Here is a 24449-nt window from a genome sequence, read left to right as displayed (position 1 = left end):
TTATATGGGCGTGGCATTTAATATATCGCGTTAAGGGCTATTTTATTGTACAGGGCCTTAAGATGGGGTAACCCAACCCACACCACCCCTCCGCCAAAACAGAGTCCTGACGAATGTGTAAAAATAGGTAATGACAACCTGTGAAAGCCAGAATGCAAAGAGCTCGTCATATTAGGCTGTGATTCCAATGATTATGGAAGTAAAACAACGTGCTACTCTGAACACGAAGAAAAGTTCTATATCCCTAATAATTATCCAGTAAACACCACGATTATATTTCTTAGCATGTATAATTTTCTTAAGCTTTCGAAGCCTAAGTTTATCTACATAATATTTAAACATTCAGTCCGTACCGCAAAGAAAACACAACTCATCTCCATTACAAAGATCAAATGGTTAAAGCTCTTTAAGGAAATAATCGATTTTCATTTCGATGGTTATTTGAAACCCGTAAATGTATTGTGTGAACAAAATATAAAGTTTATCAAATCTAAAACTTCTTGACGATGGTGAAGAGTCAATTGAATAAAAATTTTCTTGGATATTATCCATCGTCTAGTAAATATAAAACGTAAAACGACGTTTCGGAGATGGGACTCTATCTCCGTCTTCAGGTTCCTCCGGACCGGAGATAGGGATTAGCTCTATCTAGTGGGCCCAACTGTGTAGGAACCTGAAGACGGAGATAGAGTCCCATCTCCGAAACGTCGTTTTACGTTTTATATTTACTAGACGATGGATAATATCCAAGAAAATTTTTATTCAAAATATAAAGTTACTGAATGTTAAAACTAGGTCGTGCACGTAGCTACCACTGAGGTTTAAACAATTTAATTCGCAATATAAATTAAACCCATGAGAATTTGATCTAAGTAATAAAAAACACCTCATGAATGTGCAAAAATACGTCATTAATTTTATACCAGTGTGTTCATAAATGCCTGCCCTTATCTACGGTAAGAAACACTACGTTAAACAAAAAACCGTGTAGCCCATAACACAAAGACACGTAAAACACATTCGGCATGCAAGCACATACTGCTGAGAGGCATATGTAATATTCAACACCAAATTGCAGGCTTCTTTCTGGAGTTTGCTGGCATTCATGCAAACAACGAGCACATATCAACGAAGTTACTTAGTTTCTTCGTTAAAGTTTAAAAATTACAACGAACTCCTAAAGAACCAGCAGACTCATATGAGAGAGGAAAAATTTCTTTCATTATCTTCTACAACGCTTTCGGAACCACAAGCTTCGACCTTGATCTCTGCTATGGCAGAATACAGGGAAAATGTAGGTGGTAGATTCGGTGTGATAGAGAAGTTGTTTAAAATCGCTGGCATACCAGTAACTTCAGACGAAAAGTCATTCCTTTACAGCGTGTACCAGGTACTTGTTGTGACAAGTGGGTACCTCACTCTCCTAACCACATTCGTTGGCATTCTGAAGAACCTGGACGACATGGAATACGTGATGGAGGTAGCACGACCTGGTTTTGTCATGATCAATCTAGTCTGGATGCATTTCTTCACCAGGTACTACTTCCTAAGGTCTGTTGATGACCTGAAGTGTTATTCGTCATATACCGAAAAAAAGTCTTGGTATGTAAAGATTTTAAGAAGGGTTTTAAGAGGACTCTGGCAGAACAAATTATATTTTCATATAATTTTAAAAAATTCTAATAGAATTGACAGAACAAATTCGGTATCGGTATCACAAAACATCCAGGGAAATTTTTTGTGGACTAACTATATCATAAATCACTACATACGCGTATTTTATAGCCACAAATAATAGCGTTTGATGAATTAGCATCAGAATAAAATAAAAGTTCTAGAGTGGAGTATATGTCCAGCTATATGAAAGATTTAAAATCTGACAAATTGTTTTGCGATTGAATCCTCTGTTCTGTACACGGAAATTTAACGTTTATAGAACAGACGTTCCAACACACGTACGAAAACAATGTACTTGTCCCTGGCTTTTGTTATAATTATTCAAAATTAGCCAATATCGAGAAACAAATATTCCAACGAGAAAGGATTTCAGGAGCTGATTATTTAAGTTTAATAATACAGTCTATGATATGCTTGGAACAGTTTTACACGCATTATGCATTCAAAACAAATCTGTGATGTTGAATTTAGGGACGGTTTGAGGTTCTGAATTCTAAAACAGAAAATCTTAGGAGAGTGATGAGTAATTGTCAGCCTACTGAAATTTTCCCCAACGGGGCCAGCCTTCTATCCAGAGGGTACTGAGGTAATTTCCTGGGGGTAAAGTGAGGCCGGGGCGCGAAGCTGACCACTCACCCCCATCTACTGCCGAGGTCAAGAATGAGTAGGAGCTGCACCTTCTCCCCCCCCCAAGCGCGTACATGGCGTACAGCGGGACAGCTTTACTTTACATTTTTTACTGAAATTTTCTAAGGTCCAGGTTTATAATTTCGTAAAGTTGTACAAAGACATTCTTTAAACCTCATAATTTATAGCAGGTGGTTTATTTAGTTCATACTGGGCTTTAAAGGATGAATAAAAATTGAGTACTGCAGAACGTCGTTCTTGCTGGGGAATGAGTAACTCAAATACTCGCAAGAAATCATGAGAAATCACTGCTGTAGAGGACGTAACGTCAAAGTCCGTGGTCTCCTTTTGTTTTAGTATGAATATGAACGGAGTACGTAGCCTGTTGTTCATGACCAAACATTTTACCTGGTCCGAGCTTCCAACCAGGGACTCTCAGACTGGCTCCCTCACCATGGCAGGGTGGATACAACGCATCCAACCTCTTGTGTGGCGACTGAATTTCTGTGACTGGGGTACCCACTTTTTGTACTTCGTTCTTCGCGGCGTCACAAGTAACGGCAAGCCGTTTTTCTTCGATGCCTGGTTCCCGCTTGACACTGAAGACCCATCATCGTACGCCCTAGCCCTCATTATACAGGTGAAGTATGAACTCAAATGAACTCGCAGTTATTCAGAGTGAGAACGTAAATAATGTGAAAGATTTCATAAATCTTCCTGTTCACCAAATATTATTAAGATAATTAAATCAACGAGTATTACATGGGCGGGGCATGTAGCACACATGGAAGAGACGAGAATAGTTTAAAAGCCTGAAGGAAAGGACCACTTGAGAGCACTAGAAGCATATAGAGATAAAAGGGAATTTTTTTTAAAAAAAAAATTGGATGTGAGTATGTTGACTGGATTCATCTGGTTTAAGAGAGGTCAGCGGCGAAATCTTGTGTACACGGAAATAAACCTCCGGGTTACATTAGGGGCAGGGTATTTCTGGAAAGATGAGAGACTGTCGGATCATCGTTATCAGATATTTGTGTCACTTAATGACAGGCTTTGGGCAGCGTGATGCTGGGTACTACGCTGTTCGCGGTGATGGGGTTATACGTGGCTCTGGTATCCATTGGCTGCACACAGCTGGAGAAGATACAAGCAGCGCTGATGGACATCAGTAAGCAGCGACTGCCTGAGATGCAGACCAGTCTCGTGCAATGCGTGAAGCACCATCAGCATGTCCTTAGGTGAGTCACGATTAGGGGTCACTTAACTGACGCACAAACTCCCAAAAAAAAAAAACTCTAGCCTCAGGTCGCAGACCACCAGTCACACAAAATTCTTGTCAGACACTTCCTCCTCGAGAGAAATCGTTATGAGCAATTATTTCCATCTAAAGTATAGCAGAGAGATTAGCTCAGTCGATAAAATCGAAGTGAAATAATGCGACAGGTCGGTGTTGGATAAGAACATGGACAAATTTGAAGATAAAAGGATCTAAAATTTTTCCTATATCCTGACGATCAGACGTGTGTTGAGGACCGCCCTCACACGCCAATAAATTTGCCGTTCCATTTCAGGTTATAAACAGGAAAGATAAAATATTAAAATGAAAAAAAAACATAAAATATTTCACTCATCTTAATTTTTTCTCACTTACCACTTACGAGAACTCGAAGTGGGTTTGTTCATAAATGATAATAACGTCATTTTGTTACTGTGACTCGTATTATAAGTATCTGGGTTCGAATTTCGGTCATTATGAGATTGAGATTTTACGAAGTTTCCCTCCCTCGGGCATAATCTCATCTCAGATCTTTAATCAGGGTAACCGCTGTAACCATGGCAACCAATGCAACCCAGAAATTACCCACCCATTCACTTCGGCGAGCAGAAACTCATGTTAAGTTTTCATCACCCTGATGATGGAGGCAGTATGACCTCTGAAACGTTGGTTAACATCAAGCAGACTACACAGCGCAACAACCCAGAAGACAGAAATCTTTTCATGTAAAGTTTTCGTCATTTTTAAAGTTAACTGGCAACTTTGTTGCTAATGCGACAAAGAACATGCAGGTCTGCAGATCTGAATTCACCGCCCAAAGGACCATTCTCAGTAGATCTGCTTGATGGTTACGAGTGTCGAAGAGTAAACAGAATATATTGACTAATCTAACATTATTCCTTTACACTAAAAGTGCGTTATTTATTTATTTATTTATTCCTCTGAAAGGTACATGAAGGAGCTGGAGACAACCTTCAGCCCTGTTCTGTTCGGACCATTTCTGTCGGTGGTGGCAGCACTGTGTTTTACCGCTTACACAGCCATAAGAGTACGTAAATATATCAGCACTGAACATCTTTTAAAATTGTGATTAATCTATAATTCACTAATTGAACAATTAATTAAATTAAATTGCGACAAAAATAATTACTTTGGTTATTATAAATATATCAAAATAACAATTAACATCTCTATTTTAGACGCATAACTACTTTTTTACTCAGTCCTACTATTTTTATTCACGTGTCTTTAACCCGAGAATAACTTTGTTAAAAGTCTTCTGGGTAATTTAAGCACGAAGAATGTCTATTGCTTTGCACTAACAGACGTGGAATTTATACGCTACAGCGGAACTTCTGTTCATAATTTCTAACTGTTCTCAATCACGGCAACATCTTAGTTACAAAATGATTTAAATCATATAAAACTCGTGATTCTAGCCTAAAAGGGTTTCTTCATACTTGCATTTAGGGTCTGGGTAATTTAAATTTATAACGTAACATTTACAGAACATGAAGTTTCTCAGTATAAATTGAGAGAACAAAAGATGAATGTGTACATTTCAAGAAATAAAGAACATTAATGGTGAACGTGTTAATGTTTGGAAATCAAATGGTTGATTTTTTAAACTTCTCTGTACAGATAGGTGGAAAGTTTGTGGAGATTATTCAGATCTTCATAATAACGGCCGCAATGATGTTCCAATTACAGGCAGTTTGTTGGTTTGGTACGGAGCTCAATAAGCAGGTAGGCACATCTAAACTGTCTTAAATAATCTAATAATATTTCATATATGCAGAAAGAATTTCTTACCAAACGTAAATAGACTTCGACTTTCACAATCAGCAGTTAGAGATAAATGTAAAAAAAATCATATCGTCTTACAAATGTATCCGGCGTTTTCCGATGGAAACTTGCAATGTGAGTTTCCGACAGCATCGTTCAGTAAACCATAAACAAATAAAAAATAATAATAAATATGGCGGCGATGCGAGGATGTGACTTTAGAATAACACTAACTCCATTCAGCGTAAGATTTTACAGTTTCATGTAGTGATTCTTTCGATTTCAGCTTTTACAAGAATAATGTTTTAGGAAATTTGGCATCCGACGAAAAACTAGCCTGATCACAAATTGTGGATCGTGATGATTCGGCTTTAAACAAGCTATTTACATTAGTTACAGCTGTTAGAGGTACACTTTTTGTACTTTTATTGTTTCAGTCTGGTAGAGTGAGGGACGCTGCTTTTGGGAGCGATTGGGTTGGGGCGCCTGTCGCCTTCCAGCGATCCATAAGATTCATAATTTCTGTAACCAAGGATTTCACACTTACAGCCGGCAAGGTGATACCAGTCTATCAAAGCACCGTGATGGTGGTACGGATTTTCCTATGACAGTGGGACATTTATTACTTCATATTCCTCTAATTTCATCTCCTTTAAGCGGTTCTAATTTCGATCTACATTTTGAGATGCTGTTACAATGTTACAGTAAAGATGACAGTCTTCTGGGATGTTGCGCCATGTGGTTTCATAGAAACAGACCGGTGTTTCGGAAGTACTTACTGCCTCTATCATCAGGGCGAAAAGTGGAACATCCCACAAGATATTCATCTTCATCAACTAATTTAAGTGACAGGCCTATATAATAAAATCTCAGCACATGAGAGTGGGTAAATTTACATGCTGTTGTAATCTAGCTGTGATGACGTCAGCAGAGAACAGAATAACATAATTATGTATGTTTCAGGTACTGAACGAGACATACAGATTTTTAATGGTGCTGCTAAACTTTGTGGACAAATCATCGGAAGTTCAGTAAATAAAAATGACACCGTGAAGTACGTCAAAGTTTGAAATATTATTCCTTATTATTGAAAGATTTTAAGATTAAACAATTTGTTTTATCTGTCGTGTTTTAAAATGAACAGGTTATTATCTGGGATCATACGAAATGAAATGGGGGACAATATTTCACCAAAACAGGCGGTATTTAAAATGAAAGGGAAAATAATCGACTTCGTGGATCTTCACACACGTCAGATGCTTAATTTGTAATGTCATATAAAGATAATATGGATGTGCACATGAATCACACAAAGAATATTTTATGTTGTTTATTATTCTCTACTATAAAAATTTGTGATTCCCCGTTGTCGTCAACCAATTTGTCGTCAAAGAATGACGTCATCAACAATGTCAACTATAAACTAACTCGGCATTGTTGTGGAACACAACAATGCCGAGTTTAGTGTCTTAAGATTTTAAAACGCAACCAACCCCCCCGAAGGAGGGGTTGGTCAAGTGTTTTAACCCTCCATTCGGGGGGTTTAGTTTAGTTTCTTACACAAGATTTTAAAACGCAAGGGGTTGGTTGCTTTTTAAAAACTTGACCAGTCCCTCCGAGGAGCTCCGAAAGGAGCGTTCTGCCCTAGTATTATATTATATGTGGATTCAGACACCAATCAAAGAATAAATTATTTATATTGTTTTGATTATAATAAAATCAAATGAACCACACAGTACAGATAACTACTTATTCCACTGAAGCTACACTTGAATTACTCAATGTTTTATTCATTTTCGAAGGGGTTGTACACATTTATTGTAAAATCGTTTGCCTGTAGCCACTTAAAGCATACTTAGAGAAGTTAGGAAGTATATCACTTTTACAAATTTTACACTTACGGACAATGTCACACACTCATATTTTAACTGTGGTCACAAGGAATGTTTAAATCATAACTGAACTGTTAACACATTGCGATCAATTTCCAGCGTCCCACTGATCATCGATCAATCTTTATCTCAAGTATATATTGTAGTCCGAAATGAGTATAAATTTTATCAATAAAGTATGATATTCTTTCATCACTAATCACCAAACGTACATCTTTACTTTATTTAAGAATATTACTTAAGCACGATTACTCACAGTAATGTTAATAGTTTTAGTGGTTCTATGGGTACGAATCTTTTATAACGCTAATCATATTTGTACACTCGAATAAACTTTTAAGCCTGAATAACCAATTAGTGTCATATATTAATTAATATGTTACTTACTAGCTGTAAAGAGGAATACATCATAAATATTTAATTTATCATACAAGCAGAACTAAATATGGAGGCTATATGTTCCTCAAAAATGCGCCCGTCTTCAGTCCTGAAGATGGTGGTAATATTTAGCTCCGAAACATTGATATACACCTACAAATCCACACTGCATTACAACCCAGAAGACGCAATATCGGTATGAGTAGAACACTTTTCATCTAATTCTGAATGTGGACAGCTGTGCGATAAGAAGAGTGTCTTTTGCGAGGTAATAAGCGAAAAACATCGACTGAAGAAGCCACCGGTTTGGGTGGCACATTCATTTGCCTAGTCTGCCACCGCTAGGCTTAATCCAATTACCGAATCTAAACACTCATCAATGGTCATCACTAAAAAACACTAAATTTTCAAGCGGATGCGTGAAGCGTGTTTCAAAATATGTTATACAGAGTTTTTTTCAATGACTTTCAATGGTGATGAGAAAGTTGACTGTCTGCTAGGATGGTGAGCTGTGTATTCTAATAGAAACTGACCGAAATTTCTTCCTGATGACAGAAGTAGTAATCATAAGCGAAACTACAATGAGCAACTGCCCAGATGATAGTCATCTTCACAAAATAGCATTAGTTTGTACGTCTTTTAAAATACTTCCTATGAAATAACATTATTTCTTTTACTCATAACTAACAAGAGAAAGAAGATTATTTAACCCTTTTATATTACCTTTAAATGATTTTAAATAGCCGAAAAATTTTAAGTGCTGTACAAAACATCTGGATAATTTAAATCTTTATGGTTTTATGTGCCGAAGCAGACGGGAAGACATAAGATTCTGAACTAAATTTTAGCAAACATTCATCGAATTTAATCTGCTCTTAATCTCTTTATCCTCCCATTCTAATTAGTTACCGTCATCATAGAATATTTAAATTTTTCCCATATATTGAAAGGATTTATTAAAGAAGCTCATTCCACTTTACTACAGTACGTCCACAAATAACGCACATGGGCCTATACATACATGTATATATAAGTATCTACGTGCGGACATAAGTTTAAATCATTCGTATGCTTATACTTTGAGATGAGAGAACTTGAACGGATGTTCACATCACCACGTATAAACTCTGTTAAATATAATAAGTGTTTACTGACGACAGTTCCTTGTATAGTTAAATATTAACGTATTTCAAAACATTACATAAATCATGTATAAACAGCAGAAAATACTCTTCAGTTATCTTTATCGGTAAAATAAAAATAAAAGCACGTCATTAAATACAGTCATCGTTACTCAGATGCAGCTTAAATGAGATATACACGCAAGGACAGGTCATCGGATGGAACATGTAAAATTCAGTACCAAGTTCAGAAGATCTACAGTTGACAGATATTCATGCATGTAAATTGGGCATGGAGTGCCCACAAACAAAGTTAACTGGTTCTGAAGAAGAAGTTGAAGCCACGATGAATTAATAACAGTCATCGAACTGATCCAGATGTATTATAAGAACAACAAATTTATCATCTCCAGCACTTCGTATCGAAAAACTCAAGAATAAACATTTACTTGTGTGCCCTAATATCTTCTCGATGACGAAAAATATTTTTGGGAGAGACAACGCTGATTACCGATTGCAAATATTGAATAATATGTTTCTTATAATCGGAACGCCATTGTTCCCAGTTGAAGATTCAAGATTTTATAGTGTGTACCGGATTATCACGTATATGAGTTTGTACTTCACGTTTGTGACTATCTTAATAGGCATCTTCTTGAATCTGGACGACATGGCTTACGTTATGGAAAGTGCACGGCCTGGAATCTCCATATTGAACGTTCTCTGGACTCATTTCTTCATGAGGTACCGACCAGTATGTTTATGGGTTCACCAGATTTGTTTCATAGACAGTTGAACCAAAATATGTTATTGCTTTTATGTGTCAAGAAATAGTTGGTCTTGTTTAAAAGTTGTAACCCGCAATTTATACCACATGAGCAGTTTCTGCTGGTAGCATGTTTTATACCGGCCGCAAACAGGGGTCGTAGGCTCGATTCTGTTCATGGAACTTACATTTATCGACTTTCTTTCATTGTCCCTTCGTGGAGTTAAACTAACCCAGTTTAAGTTCTGATACGACGTCAGGTAACTCTCAGTGAGATATCAATGACTGTGTCCTAGACGTTGCGCCCTACATAGAACATAATCCAGATTTAAAATTGCATTATGTTTCAGCATTAATTTAAATAAATTGCAAATTTTGGTAAAGATGGCGACAAGCTTCACATGGTCGGAGCTGCCTGTCAGAGACCCTGTCACTGGCTCCAAGACAACCGCCTATTGGATTCAGCGCTCTCAGGTACTCGCCTGGAGAACGGCTAATATCGTCGTTATAAGCCACGTGCTGTACCTGGCATTACGCATAGTTACCAACAGTGCCAACCCACTATTTTTCAACGCCTGGTTTCCCTTTGACTTGAACAACACACTAGGATACTCATTCGTATTGGTCTTACAGGTAATTACAGTCAGTAGGATTTGAGGTTCTGAAGACGAAGATGGCTCCCTTCTGGATTGCAGAGCCGGGCGACGCAGGATGGAGGCAGCGAGGACCTCTGAAACGATGGTAAACTTCTACCAGACTACACTGCGCTACAATCCAGAAGAGAGCCATCTTCTAATTACAGCCAGGTTTGGTCCTTTGACGAAATACAGGGTGAGTCATAATTGGGTTCAGATTAAAAAGAATTATAATCCGAAATGAACTGATTGTTAAAATATGTTGAATTAAGAAATAAAACTTAGCGGTCGATGAATATATGAAAAACTCACTCGGCATTAGCTTAATTAAATTTAACTAACTGGGAAACACCCCTTCTCGAGAAGCTAACAATCGCTCGTCTAGTTAAGTAATTCCCGCCTTTTATGGAACCCGAAGATTTGTTACCCTATTTTAAAGAACTCGTCACTAGTTCCTGTCCTGAGCCAGATAAATCCAGACTACACCTTCCAATTCTGTAACCTTAAAAAATTCATTTTGAAATAATCCTCGAATCTTCGCCTGTAATCTCCTTCATTCAGGCTTTGCGACCGAAAACTTATCCACATTCTTCATCTCCTACATGAGGGCTACATTCTCTGCCAATTTCATTTTCCTTAATTTGATCAACCTAATAATATTCTTGATAAAAGTAACAACAGGCTTTAGAACGTTGCCTGGTTATTATTAAGTGTTTCGTCAAAGTCTACTAGTTCTTACCTTTGTCAGTCTTCTAAACCTCACGGAATGACACGATATTAATAATATTTTATTTGGTGAAGGGTACAAATTATGAAATGTCGTACATCCTTTTGTCACTTTATCCTTCTTATAACAAATGCTCTTCTGAGCAGCCTGTATTAAAACATCCTGCGTGGTCTTTCCTTCTCGCGAGAGACCAGGTTCCATACCCACACAAAACATTTTTATTTAACTTTATTCAGTTTAATCTGAGTAAGGGTTTGTCTTTACCATAAAGAGAGCAGATTCTTTTTCTAAAAGTTGTCAGTTTGCTAGTCCCCATAACACACAATTCCTTATGGGGCAGGGTTTCGGAAGCTTCATTCTAGCCAACCTCCTCTTCGGATTCATCTGCCTGTACGTATCGCTTGTGGCGATAGGATGCACTCAGCTGGAGAAAATACAGATTTCACTACTGGATCTTAAACAGATACAAAACGAACCGCATTGTGTACTGAAGAGTGGCTTTGTGAAGTGCGTGCAACACCATCAGCAGGTCTTGAGGTAAGTGAACGATCCACAGACAACAAAAAATGCAAGGTACTCTTACAGAAATGAGCCACTCCAAATTTCTGAGTTTCACCAATTACACCCACGTACACAAAACATAAATAGTTCTATCTACTACTTCAAAAATTACTGCAGGCAGAAGGCTCTACAACCCAGAAGACAGCTACCTTTAAAATGTCACTAATTCCACTCTTAATATAAAAGCCAATGTCCGTCAATCTCCAGCAGACTAATGCGAAAAAAAAATTGAATCAAGTTCTAACGATGGTGACTTATAGCAAGAAATAAAAGTGACGTTACTATGGCGCGTAAGGTGGGGTCTGGCGGAGTCTCCATTTGACGGGAACCTGGATTCAGATTTTTGGTTCTGTGTTAACGCGTCTGGGATAAATCTGGCTTCAAAAAAAATTCCATTCCATTCAAATTTGACGGGACATACGTGCAGATAGTCACAACATATCTGTCTGGAGATCGCCCTGATGACTGAGGCAGGTAGCATCTCTGAAACGTCGGAAAATTTATACCAGATTGCTTAGCGCAGAATACAGCCATTTTCAAACGCGCAGCCGTGAGAGTATAAAATCCCAATTACTAATTTGTTCTTTCAAATAGTCGCAATCTTATTCAACAGGTACATGAGAGCGCTAGAGGACATGTTTCATGTGGTGTTGGTCGGACCGTTCTTATCAGTGGCGGTTACTTTGTGCTTTGCAGCTTTCACAGCCCTGACGGTACGTATAAACATACAATTGTTGGACCGACGCTGGTTTCGGGCCGAATTAGAAATACGATGTGTCTAAAAAAAAAAGAGTGCGAAGATTACCATTTTCTATATTTAATGAACTAAAGCAGTTACAACAATGAAATAACTTCAGACACGTACAGAAACACTTTTTCAGCGTTGCAAAACTGTGTATATAAAATGGTGCCACAACAATGAAAAGCTGAATGTGATCTTTCCTTTCACGAAAGAAGCTCTTGACTACAGTTCAGAGCCGGTTCCAAAATTCTTGAAGAAATTGACTTTAAAAGAATTGGAAGCTGGAATAACTTTAAGCGGAAAGACTGCATCCATTGAGGTAAGAAATCCGGGCAGCCACCAGCAAGTGAAGAGATGATTGATCGTGTTCCTTTGAAGCGAACCAGAGAACCTAGCCTGCCCTGAGAATTTCACGTTAATTATAAGTGTTTTGCAAGTGTCTTAAGTTATTTCAATGTTCTAACTGTTTCTGTTTATTAAATAGAGCAGACCTTAATCGTCTGCTCCATTGAGTTAGTTGCTTAGTTAGGGTATAGAATATTCCTATTACACTGTGTATATTTCCACATTTTTATTTAATAACATCATGATTATTGTTATTAGATTTCAAATCGCATTATCGTGCCTGGATTTTCTTTGTTATAAACGTACTTAATTCTCACCGCCGAGTGGAGTAGTATTACGTTCCGGCATTTAAATTCTCCAGGTTGTGGCCTGGCGTAATATTACGTCCGGCTTTAAACCTAATTTCTACAGCTCATAACTTTGTAACGAATAATGCCAGCGCAATGAGGTTTGCGGTACTCTGTTGTGGAAAGTTTTCTGTGTGTGGAGATTCGGCAACCCTGTTGAATCTTTTCAGCGACTACCTGGGAGTCTAAAAATAAACGACTGGCCACAGTGTTGCAATGGAGAACCCTTCAAGCAGGCGTGTGTTATCTGATGCTGAACAAAGGGCACTTCTAGACGAATTATTGGAAGTGACAATTATAGTAGCTCGGACACTGAGAGTGTAGACTTTGACTATACACAGTTGGTGACACCGGGAACGTTAGCGATTAGTGATAATGAGAGTGACAATGGTGGTGGGGAAAGCCAGGAAGAAATTGTAGAAGCAAATTCAGTTATTGTTTCCGGCAAGTATATGTGGGAAAATATAGAATCATTTACTGCTTCAAGAGAAGCATTTTGTAATGTATATGGTCCTCGGTTCGACACGGCTAGACTAGATGTCGTGAGTTCATTCGAAAACATTTTCGATACAGCTCTTGTGCAGCTCATTGTAGATGAAACCAACAAATATGCTAAGCAAGAAATTTCTAAAAGTGCCCATCCTCTCACATTTCGATCTAGGATTAGGAAGTGGCAAGATGTCACAGTAGACGAAATTTACGTGGTTTTGGCTCTATTTATGTTGATGGGCATTGTAGTGAGTGTGAGGCAGGGTTGTGTATGGATGGCTGTTTCAAGGACTACCACACAAAACTCAACTTCTGATCCACTTGCTCCCATTGGTCACACACAGAGTGCTCATCTTATAAGGTAAGATTACAAAAACATCTTTTAAGAGGATTTGAGTGAAAAATTCATAATTATATCTCATATAGTTCAAAAGTTATGGGGAAAAAACGTATTTTACAGCAAAATTTAAACGGGCATTTAAAAAATACTACCGCCGGAACAGCACAACAGCGGTATATGCTGGGTATTTAAACTTCCGCGTCAACAGGTTAAGTATTATTTGGATGAGCTTGGGCTTCAAAAAGGCAATGGATTAAAAATACGTGAGATACATATATTAATTTTAAAAAGTATGATGATGTATGATGTCTATAATATGAAATCATTCGCAAATGGAGATTTGCATAACAGTTTATTTCCTCACACAGACATCGAATTCACTTCCTCTAATTCATGATGTTTTTATTTCACCACTAAATCCACGTCATTATATTCGTCTGATTGTTTAATTTTTCAGGCAATTTTTGTACTGTTATCATCCGAGGATAACTTACTGTCTGTAACATGTGCGTCATTTTAAATTTAATTAACCATTCTTATTATCATTGTTGCTGTTTCACGTATATTTACAGATCTCCGGAAATCATGAAGAATCTATACAGATTCTTCTGGTCATATTTGCTTTTCTTTGTCAAATACAGGCATGTTGTTGGTTTGGAAATGAACTAACAATACAGGTATGTAGAAACAACTATTACTTTCATTAGAAATCTAATAAAGTGAACATCGTTTATGGATATTAGCTCTCAAAATCAAACTAAAACCTCCCCTCATGAACCCTGAAGACGTTATCTCTAGAATTCCATTGTTTCTTAATCTGAAGTCCTCTGACAATGAATCCAAATATATTTTAGTCGGAAATCTTGGATAGAAGATACCACTTGGGACATCCAGATACAGTCTAGGTGGGAGAACAGCATCACGATGTATCTTGAATTACAGTTAAACAGACTAATAACAATGAGTTTGGATGGGGAATAAAATTTAAGTCTGCTTAAGTGACTTGGAAGTACTTTAAGCAATAAGCATATGGCACATCCATTTGTAAAATTTCACGACATATAATGATGTTGTAAGAGTTTATAATCTTTTTTTGGTTTCTGATCCATACAAATCTTATTACTTTAATAACCCCTCATTAATACCCACGAAATAAGCAAATAATCTTGACGATGTTTTAGTCCGGCAGAGTGCGGGATGCAGCGTGGGGAAGTGAGTGGATAGGCTCGCCGATCTCCCATCAGCGGTCCATTAATATCATGATGACTGTATCAAAGGAGTTTAGTGTCACTGCAGGAAAGATCATACCTGTGTCACGTCACACTATGATGACGGTAAGCTGTCCACGAGGCAACGGAAAACTTCGGTCGACGCGGAAGATTAAGTCAAAATTTCTTACTAAAAAAAATCTGCCGAGAAAATAAAAGATTCTGCTGCGAGTGAGAGAGTTTAATGTTTCAAATTATTGTAAATACTAAGCTGAACTTCGAGTTTAATGTTTCAGTCTTAATTACTCTACTCTTGAAGTTATATCGAATACGAATGACAAAATTAATTTGAAATTATTACTCGTTAAAATATTATAGGAAATCTCACATCGAAGTAAAGGATTTGTCTGCGAGAGAAATGAGCCTAAGTATTTGCTGAAATCTTGCTTATGTTCGAAATTTATCTCGACTGTCGAATGAAAAACGGTAAGAACATGAGTCACACCAATAATGATTAGTGTCTAATTAGTGTACAAAACTATAATTTCGCTGTATATTATTTTCATGGGTGTAGATACTGTTTACTCACATTGAGGGAAAATACAGACAGAGAGTGTTTGAGAAGAGGGTGCTGAGAACAATATTTAGACCAAAGATGGACGAAATTACAAGAGATTGGAAAACAAAAAAATAGTCAATGAGGAGCTCCATAATTTGTAAACTATTAGGATGGTGAAATAAAGAAGAATAAGATGAAATGAACACGTAGTACGCAAGGGAAAATGAGAAATGCATAGCAAATATAGAATGGAAATGATACATAAAAAAAAACAACTAGGAAGACCTAGGCGTATACAGGAGGATAATATTAAAATGTATTTTAAGAAAATCAGGGGTAATGGGTCCAGGGGCGGGTTTCTGTGAAAACGGTAATGGAACCTCGCTTTCCATAAAAGGCGAATAATTTCTTTACTACCTGAGCGACTCCGAGTTTCTCAAGACTCCAATGCATGGACTTGGTCGGATAGTTTATTGATTCGAAAAGAAGAATTTCGCTATTTCAAACTGTTATTTTCTTTGCTACAGGTGATGAATCAGGCATACACATACCTCATGTTCCTCGTGAACTTTATGGAACGTTCTTCAACCAGACGAGGCATCTAATAATGACGACGTGTTTAGAAAGGTCCATGAGCTTCTAGACCAGTTACATTCTAATCACGAAAGACAAATAACACATTTTTGTTGTGAAAAATATTAAAAATGTACACATGTCACCGTTCCATCAAACTATTAATGTATAGTTTTATATGCTTGATATCCAACCCAGGACCTTCTGAATATCATTCTAGTATGTAAATGTAATGCAAACGCCTTCGTACGACGAAATACGAAATTCTTGATCCGACAGGATATGAGGATATCAACAAGTCCAGACGTCGTTACATTACAAAACCAGTTCCAAATTTCAAGAAGATCCTTACAGAAATTAGCCGCTAGATATCTACAGTCGCTAATTACCGGTGAAGAGGTTAGGATATATAATCTATTTCTTGTTTTGGCAACTGATGCGCTTGCGCAGGGGACCAATGGTAATGACGTCATCAAAATCCAACCTCCCAAATTTTCAGAATCCCTCACATTTATATTACAGACTCTACAGCGAGAACCATGAGCCAAGCAAAACATAAACGAAATCAGATCAAACCAAAGTAAGCTAAAAAAATATATAATGACAACCATATATGTCAGTATCTTCGCCAAAACATCAGCAGCAGTTAAGTTGAAGTAGCTAGAAATACGAGGTGTGACTATTAAGTTCCCCGGAATACCAGTTTCTATGACGCATCTAGTAACGAATGAGCAGTAGCTAAGCAGAGACATGTTACAGAATGTCTGTGGTTACGCCTTGTGTGTTGGTGAAGCAATGGTCAGAGTTACAAAAGCGTGTGGTTTTGCCCCGGTAGAAGACCTTGGAATTTTTGGCCTGATGATTGAATCTCGCAACATGATAATTATCCTGTTCATGACGTGCTCGCTGTCCGGAAGTGTTCACAAAAAAAAAACCCACTAAAATTGGACCATCCGCCATATTCGCCAAATGTGGCCCCGTGCGAATTTTGGCTATTTCAAAAAAAAAAAAAACTGAAGACCGCTTTTGAAGGGTCACGGATTTTCAGACATTGCCGATATTCAGAGACGACCATATTGAAGAGCATTCCAAAATTGTTCCAGATATGTTTTAAACACTGGAAACACTGACTCACTAAGGGCCAGCGCACACGTAAGACTTAACCGTCGGCTGACTGTTCTGTCGTCGGCTGAAGCATACGACCCATAAACGACACGACAGTTCAGTCCACGAGCATGCGCACACGTACGACTAAACAGTCGTTCTCTTGTTCTCTTTTGTTCCACGTTCTTCGCTCTATGCTCGCCGAGTACAGAAGTCAGGAATGTTGCAAGAAGAGAATATCGAACAATTAATTGAAGAGGTAGAAAGACAAAAAATTAAAAGATTATGCAAACATCAATGTTAAAAGAGTACTTTGGCAAGAGATTTGTTCAGTTGTGCCAGTCTTTCTTGATAGGTCTCAGCAATAATAGAAGTTCATCAAAACTTTGTGTACTCATGCGAAAATATGAAAAGAATTTTGCAGGATAATTCCGTAATGTTTCATACATAGTATGGAATTTTCCTTTGAACAGTCTCTCACTGTATAATGGATGCACCCAGTAATTCCTTTTCCTCCTTTTATTGAGGCGCATCACAAGTGCACATACTATAGCAGTTTCAACAAAATCCATGTTTGACAATCGTCTACTGTCTGCAAATGCTCTCACGGAATGAAAGGCAGAACGACTGAAAGGTCGTTCGTCTGCGCGCTTTCATATAATTCGAAGGGCCAACGACAGTTGGTAGACAGAAGAGTCCGGGGTTGTAGGTAGAGGTAACCGACTGCCAGTCGTGTCGCTGTCGTGTCGTAACAGTGTGCGCATCTCTATATGTTCTTAAGGGCTTTGTGTCGTCTGACTGTTTGTCTTACGTGTGCGGTAGGCCTAAGTGTACTGGTATGCAAGGAGACTACTTCGAAGGTAACAGGAACCATTTGTGTTTAGGTAATTAAACGCAACCTTTACAAGGCATTCCAGTTACTTAACTTTACACCTCATACTCGCACACACTAACACACATACACACAGAGACGGTAACACATGTCTGTACTCACCAACTCCCGCTTCTTTCCTGCATGAAGAACTTTACAAGCCAACAGGACCCATTCTGTTCTCCTTGTATCAGAACAACACAGAACGTCACAAACACTGCATTATCATTATTATCGAGCTACATTAACTGACTGCAGATATAACGCGTTTGTATGTGTTATGAAACATGACTGTGCTGTTAGTAATACAAAACAAATACCATAGATTATTTGCTCACTACACGGGACACTAAAACACTGTAAAACTAGCTTCATGTTACTTTAAAACTTCTTAAACAAACAACTCCAAACAAACATTCCGTTATGTCGTAGCGCCATTATTCTAGCAGCGCACAGATTCACCGACAGTCTTTTGTTTTGAAAGCTCTCATGTTGCTTGTCTAGGTGGCAGTGCTGAACACCTGCGAAACTCAAGGACACAGACAATTTTAATTTTGTTTCTCTCGCGTATTGTAAGAGAGAAAACTGTCATGCAGGACTATGAAGAAGTGAAATAATCAGATTGAAAGAATAATATTTTTGTACATCCTGCAAATAAATGCCTAGACATTCATAAATTTTCAATGTAATTTACAGAAGCGCCTCTGGTTGTGAGAACCTGAAAGAGACTAAAGATAAGAAGCTGGATGGAAAGTTTACTTCCGTGAAGTGTAACACAGGCCCGTAAGTACATTATTGACTTCCGTAGTCATTAACAAAATTCATAACTGCGTCCATAAATGAAATACATGGAAAGGACAAGGAATTAAAGATACAAAGTCAAAGAACGCATGAATTGGAATCTAATTTCTGCTCACAATCTTGCAGCGTGCTTAAGATTTACTCCAACCTCAGTTCCGCGTTTAACTAGAACTCGACGAGATTATATTTGCTGTCTCGTATTACATAGGAATTAGGCAAGCGGGGTTATTTCCGAAACACGTTGTTACAACATTGGAAACCAAGGTCATTGTTAAAACATATTGCTGGAACAGTGGAAACATAATTCGTTGTCAGAACGTGTTGCAACAATGGATACCAAGTTCATTATTGGTTCACAACAATGGCCTTAATAATTTTTAGGCGTTAGCCTGGAGTGACTGAAGAAATCTGCGAAATACCTCAGTCTAAACCATGAACTTCCGAAATACAAAGCAGGTTTGTTAACGAGCCTCGAAGTTCGATCTAAAATCACAGTACCTGTTAAGTGTGTCAACGAAATTTTGTCAAGTTTCTGCTAGTGATCTGTCACCCAGTTGTCTCCTCTATTAATAACACATTGCATTACTCAGACTGCATACATACGTTATGCTTAAATGAAATAGACCTTTTAAACTCTTCTTTTATAAAAAAGGTATTTTTCTCTTTTTTCAAATCGTGTTTCTTATTTGATATTTAAAATATCGTTTGCACCTCTGTTGTAACATAATTAACTGAATACCTTTTATCACGCCAAATAATTTCTAAAATATCTAGGGTCCAGGGACACATGCCCTGGTAAAGCGAACAAAAGTGTACTCAACACGCAAACACGTTCTTTTTAAATAAATTTATAAAATTCAATACAAAATTGCAGGCTTAAGTTTACTGGTATCCGTTCACTACGGTTTAAAAGTTATCTAGTTCTTTTGCAGGACTTGAAACTACAATGAATTAATGAAAAGAACTGAGGCTACTGTGAGAATGTGCTTATGTGTCAAAGTACCACCATTTCACTCTGGGATTCATAGCCATCAACGTCTCTCAGACTTCTCGCAGTTCTACCATGCAAGGAGATGACACTGTCTATGAACAAGGCGTCATTGACGGGCGTTTCCGCGTCATCACGCACTTGATGACTGTAGGCGCTACGCCCATATTCCCAGACAGGACGTCACTCGCGTACAGAGCGTACCAAATGATCATCGTAGTGAGTGCGTATCTCACCTTCATAACGGCCGTTATCGGTATCCTGAAGAATTTTCAAGACGAGGGTTTCGTCATGGAAGCTGCAAGAACTACCTTTACCATGATCAACGTTCTCTGGACCCACTTCTTCACCAGGTACTCCCAGCGTGGAAATGTAACATCTGATTGAATTACTCCGAGTTTAATAACAAGTGGATTTTCTGTTGTATGTCACTTTCAAGAAACGGACACAAATTTGAAGTTACATTTGCCAGTCCTTTACATGTTTCGTCTCCAAAATACAGAAACTGATTTGGAAGAAATTTGGTATATGAAATGCAAAATATATACAGAAATTAATTTCGGTTTATTCTGTATTGAATCAAACTTTGTTTACGAAGAAAAAACAAAGCGATTACTTAGAAGACATAATAGAAGATGGAGTGTACGAAAAATTTGTAGGATAATATTAAAATGTACCCAAATAATAAAATATGAGGGCGTGGACTGGATTAATCTGATTCAGGGTAGAGATCTGTGACGGGTTTTCTGAATTAAAAAAAATTTTAGACGTGTTTCTTTTAAAACACAACCCTGACGTATCCTCTTACGTAAAAAATGATAGAACCGATTGTGATACTGAATTCTTACATCTGCGTAATATTGCAGCTGATACATGCTTTGAAATTGTTAGGTCATTATTTGAGAAATGTTGTTGATTAATGAGCAGTTGTGACACACAAACACTTTCTATGTCCCGAAATTCTGACACCAGCCGGTGTAATGCTGTCTTTTTCAGGTCATTTCTTGTCAGGATACGCTAAACGCTTCGCAAACATAAGAAGACTATTTGATTGCGAAGTTAACTGGAGTGAGTAGCGGCCTAGCAACGAGGATGTCCTCGACTTATAAATGTCTCAGGGGAGGTGATGAGGGTCTATTACCCTGGGGGGGACATGCTTCTGGTTTAATTTTTGTACCACCACGGTGGTCTAGCGGTTAGAACGCTGGCCTTGTAATCCTGGGGGTCTCGGGTTCGATTCTCGGCGGTGCCCGAATTTATAACTTGTGTTGGGCAAGGCCGTGGTCTAGGCAACACGGAGTTTTCCTCCGGGGGCTTCTTCCCCGGTTTCTCCGTGGCATATCAACAATTATTCCATTCACACACAGAAGAAGGCAATGGCAAACCACTTCTGAATCATCTGCCAAGAACGTATATGAACAGGTCCCAGTCCGAGAAAAGGATGGAAGGATCCTGTTCATATGGACCTGTCGTCAGACAGAACACTAAATAATAATAAGATGAGGTGGTCTAGCGGTTAGAACGCTGGCCTTGTAATCCTGGGGTCTCGGGTTCGATTCCCGGCGGTGCCCGAATTTATAACTTGTGTTGGGCAAGGACGTGGTCTAGGCAACACGGAGTTTTCCTCCGTGGCATCCCAACAATTACTCCATTCACACGCAGAAGAAGGCAATGGCAAACCACTTCTGAATCATCTGCCAAGAACGTATATGAACAGGTCCCAGTCCGAGAAAAGGATGGAAGGATCCTGTTCATATGGACCTGTCGTCAGACAGAACACTAAATAATAAATAATAATAATAATAATAATAATATGTAATTGTTACTGAATTGCTCTCAAGTGTTATATTCCCGAAGATGAATGGAGAGTCCGAAAAAAATTAAGATAAATCTTAGTCAATCGGTTTTAAAACACGATGCAGGAGTGTTAAGAATTTTTCATGATGCTTGGTGATTGTATCAAATTCTAATTTTTTGCAGTAGGAATATGCAAGGTGTTCGCAACTTGGTCAGGATGGCAAGGGAATGGTCCGAGTTGGCTGGTCGAGTTGCTGACAAGAAGAAGGACGCATGGATTTCTCGTATCCAAATAGTGGCTTGGCGAGGAAGTGGCTTTTTCTACTGCATCCACATAATTTATTTGGTTTTACGCATCGTAAGCCAGAGTAATAACATTCTCTTTTACAACTCCTGGATCCCATTTGAGAAGGAAACCAATTTTGGATATTACTTCATTTTAGTTGTTCAGGTAGGCTGAATTAAGTTATTCAATTTGTTTTATTTATAAACCTGTTCCTGGAGCTATTAAATTAATTTAGTAAGATATAAGATTTTCACGGCGAGTAATATGAAGATGGCTGTCTTATGAAATGTTGAACCAAGTAGTCTGGTAGATATTTAACGACGTTTCAGAGATGCTTACTGCTTGGTGATAAACTAAACGCATCTGAAACGTTATTCAATATCTAACAGTCTATACCGCGCAACGTCCCAAAATACAGCCAACTTTAAATTAATTAATTTGTGTTTTTTGCATTATAAATGCTGGTATTTTTTAAGTCCAATTAAATATATTTTCTTAATTAAGAACAGCTTGTTCAATCACGAACATCCAATAGTAATTACTTTTCATATGAGCGTTCCGTTGTATGTTTTACACGATAAATATTTACGATAATCCGTCCACATAAATTTTTAATAACAAATTAACTTTATTCAGGTAACACGTTTCGGTGTTATTACAATTATCTTCAGGATTTATTAAGATTCTGTCAGATGCAATGTTTACAATTTCTAGACGAACGAAAAACTTTGTGTCAAATTTTACTCCGTTGGAATTAAATAAAAATTCCTGCTGGCACTGTATAATGGACACTGCCATTTGTCTGTGGTGTACTTCATACACACGACATTTCCAATGTCTGGTGACTGATTATCATAAAACTTACGTCTTACATTATTTTTAATTTTGATATTAATAGCAGCTTTTATTATATAATCCGAGATTTTTTAATACCAGGTTAGTAAGCTAAGCAATGAAAATCTTTCACAATGATAACCAACCAGCCAACTAAAGACAGTAGTAGAACCAGTTTCCGAAACGTCGTGTATATCATATATACCTGAAATAATACGCAGTAACACAGAATTTATATAATAAATCAAATATTGACACACACTTCTAGAAATTAATTATAAAACCCTTTCTTGAAATTATTGTTATCTGTTCAAATGTTTATTCTGACGTGTTAATGAATTAACATTAATAAGAATATGGCCGTCTTCTGGTTTGTAGTGTCGTGTAGTGTGGTAGAAATTTACCAACGTTTCAGATGTGCCTGTTGTCTCCATCATGAGGGCGTAAGCTACCATCAAGTAGCACAACCCTTAACTTTAAGAACGAATAATTTTTAATTAAAATTTAAGGTACAAATTCCAATTGTATTAGGCCCTCGGCAGCATCCTGTATGCTTGCTTGGTGTTCGCGATAATGACTCTGTTTGCGTCGCTGCTACTTGTGGTCTGCTCCGAACTGGAAATGTTACAAGGAATTCTGATGGAAATGAAGCAGAATGAGGGTGAACCACAGTCAGCGGTAAAGGAGAGTTTGGCTCAGTGGGTGAAACATCATCAGCAGATACTGAGGTCAGTGCTGGCGACAGCAAATGGATTAAAAAAATGAATTCGGGGGTGTAATCCGAACAGTTGCACCCCAATTTTAGGGGCGAAGGAAGATAAATCGGACGTTTTATAAAACTTTTGTTGGAGAAGGAAATGGAGGGCAAGAAAAACAAATAAAAATGTGGGAGAGCTTGAGATATCGCCCGGGTTTAACATTCATAGGGATGCATTATCTGTTGGGCATCGTAATATAGGAGTCAAAAGTACAGAAGATATGTTTACGTAAGAAAATGTTTCTGAAGTCATCAGCATTAATGGTGGAGTCTGTGAGCCACAGGGATCGAATCCAGGACTGTAGTTTTCTAAGAACTTTTGTATGTCAGGGATAATTTTGTTAAATAATCTGAAAATAAAATATTCCTCGATAGCCTCTCATTTCACTAGGTTCTACTTTTACTTATAATTTTTTTTTTTACTAACTGTTAAGAAATATACGAATTTTGTAACGAATTCCATTATACAGAATATTCTTTGAAATCTCGAGAGTTATCCAGACAGGTAGAGTCACTTTTGAGGAGAAAATTAATGGTCATTCAGATCGTAAATAAATTCCTCTCCTTTTGTGCAACCTGAATTGTCATATGTGTATTGTTCATTCAATTCTATTAAGGTACCTCAAGGAACTGGAGGACACTTTCAATGTGGTTTTGTTGGGGCCACTGCTGTCTGTTGCTGTGATTCTGTGTCTGACTGCGTATACTGCTGTCACGGTATGCATCTCAGCTATACGTACGTCATTGCAGAGATAGCCTCAGATCTGGTCCATAAATCAGTTTCCGAAACGTTGGAGTTCTATAATTTTGTAATTCAGACGATGGGAAAGTCGAAATTTATTATTATTATTATTTAAGGGTAAAATAAATTGCAATTCCACCATGGACACTGTTGGTATTCGTGAGCAGTCAAGGCAAATAAGAGAATTTTCTACGTTTAGTGTGAGCATTGCGCTAAGACAT

At 37.8% G+C, this 24449-nt stretch overlaps 4 protein-coding genes across 12 annotated transcripts in view; 3 read left to right on the top strand and 1 right to left on the bottom strand.

The window, feature by feature from the left end:
- Positions 1–18505, bottom strand: part of LOC110838066 (bumetanide-sensitive sodium-(potassium)-chloride cotransporter) — a 50970-nt gene extending 32465 nt beyond the window's left edge. The window contains exon 1 of the mRNA XM_022080872.2: positions 18147–18505. The gene's annotated coding sequence lies outside the window, so the exon portion shown is untranslated. The remainder of the gene's footprint in view (positions 1–18146) is intronic.
- Positions 1181–6792, top strand: LOC110838081 (odorant receptor 70a). Its single transcript, XM_022080900.2, has 7 exons — positions 1181–1536; positions 2662–2944; positions 3355–3542; positions 4529–4628; positions 5222–5326; positions 5803–5955; positions 6329–6792. Exons 1-7 carry the CDS (start codon positions 1199–1201, stop codon positions 6398–6400), a joined length of 1239 nt encoding a protein of 412 aa, XP_021936592.2. The 5' UTR covers positions 1181–1198; the 3' UTR covers positions 6401–6792.
- LOC110838072 (odorant receptor 70a) lies at positions 9192–16751 on the top strand. Of its 2 annotated transcripts, none has more exons than XM_087344844.1 (7): positions 9192–9500; positions 9873–9996; positions 11225–11421; positions 12059–12158; positions 14281–14385; positions 14890–15042; positions 16003–16751. In XM_087344844.1, the coding sequence occupies exons 1-7, from the start codon at positions 9229–9231 to the stop codon at positions 16078–16080; spliced, it is 1029 nt and encodes a 342-aa protein (XP_087200970.1). In that variant the 5' UTR covers positions 9192–9228; the 3' UTR covers positions 16081–16751. The 2 variants fall into 2 exon arrangements, with proteins under 2 accessions (XP_087200970.1, XP_021936578.2); XM_022080886.2 differs by having other exon boundaries at positions 9873–10155.
- LOC110838070 (odorant receptor 4) overlaps positions 17190–24449 on the top strand; it is a 19125-nt gene continuing 11865 nt past the window's right edge. For 3 of the 8 annotated variants that reach the window (XM_087344847.1, XM_022080877.2, XM_087344845.1), the window contains exons 1-6: positions 17190–18036; positions 18720–18806; positions 19757–20165; positions 21793–22060; positions 23261–23457; positions 24104–24203. In XM_087344847.1, coding sequence (XP_087200973.1) covers positions 19888–20165; positions 21793–22060; positions 23261–23457; positions 24104–24203 — 843 coding nt within the window. In that variant the 5' untranslated portion in view covers positions 17190–18036; positions 18720–18806; positions 19757–19887. Of the gene's footprint in view, positions 18037–18719; positions 18807–19745; positions 20166–21792; positions 22061–23260; positions 23458–24103; positions 24204–24449 lie in introns of those variants that run through there. The other 5 variants (XM_087344846.1, XM_087344849.1, XM_087344851.1 and 2 more) reach the window with 5 other exon arrangements.

The sequence above is a fragment of the Zootermopsis nevadensis genome, unplaced genomic scaffold (genome assembly GCF_977971745.1).
Source record: "Zootermopsis nevadensis isolate Lab colony 2312 unplaced genomic scaffold, Znev_1.0 Znev_ptg000008l, whole genome shotgun sequence".
Classification (NCBI taxonomy): domain Eukaryota; kingdom Metazoa; phylum Arthropoda; class Insecta; order Blattodea; family Termopsidae; genus Zootermopsis; species Zootermopsis nevadensis.
This window is presented reverse-complemented; position numbering and strand designations above follow the sequence as displayed.

What these genes read in the sequence shown, in the direction of transcription:
- LOC110838072 (XM_022080886.2), top strand. Translation starts at nt 9,229, where the DNA reads ATGACGAAAAATATTTTTGGGAGAGACAACGCTGATTACCGATTGCAA. An exon ending in CACCATCAGCAGGTCTTGAG is followed by an intron (nt 11,422 to 12,058) that starts GTAAGTGAACGA and finishes CTTATTCAACAG; the next exon opens with GTACATGAGAGCGCTAGAGG. An exon ending in CACGTCACACTATGATGACG is followed by an intron (nt 15,043 to 16,002) that starts GTAAGCTGTCCA and finishes TCTTTGCTACAG; the next exon opens with GTGATGAATCAGGCATACAC.
- LOC110838081 (XM_022080900.2), top strand. Translation starts at nt 1,199, where the DNA reads ATGAGAGAGGAAAAATTTCTTTCATTATCTTCTACAACGCTTTCGGAA. An exon ending in CCCTAGCCCTCATTATACAG is followed by an intron (nt 2,945 to 3,354) that starts GTGAAGTATGAA and finishes ACTTAATGACAG; the next exon opens with GCTTTGGGCAGCGTGATGCT. An exon ending in CACCATCAGCATGTCCTTAG is followed by an intron (nt 3,543 to 4,528) that starts GTGAGTCACGAT and finishes TTCCTCTGAAAG; the next exon opens with GTACATGAAGGAGCTGGAGA.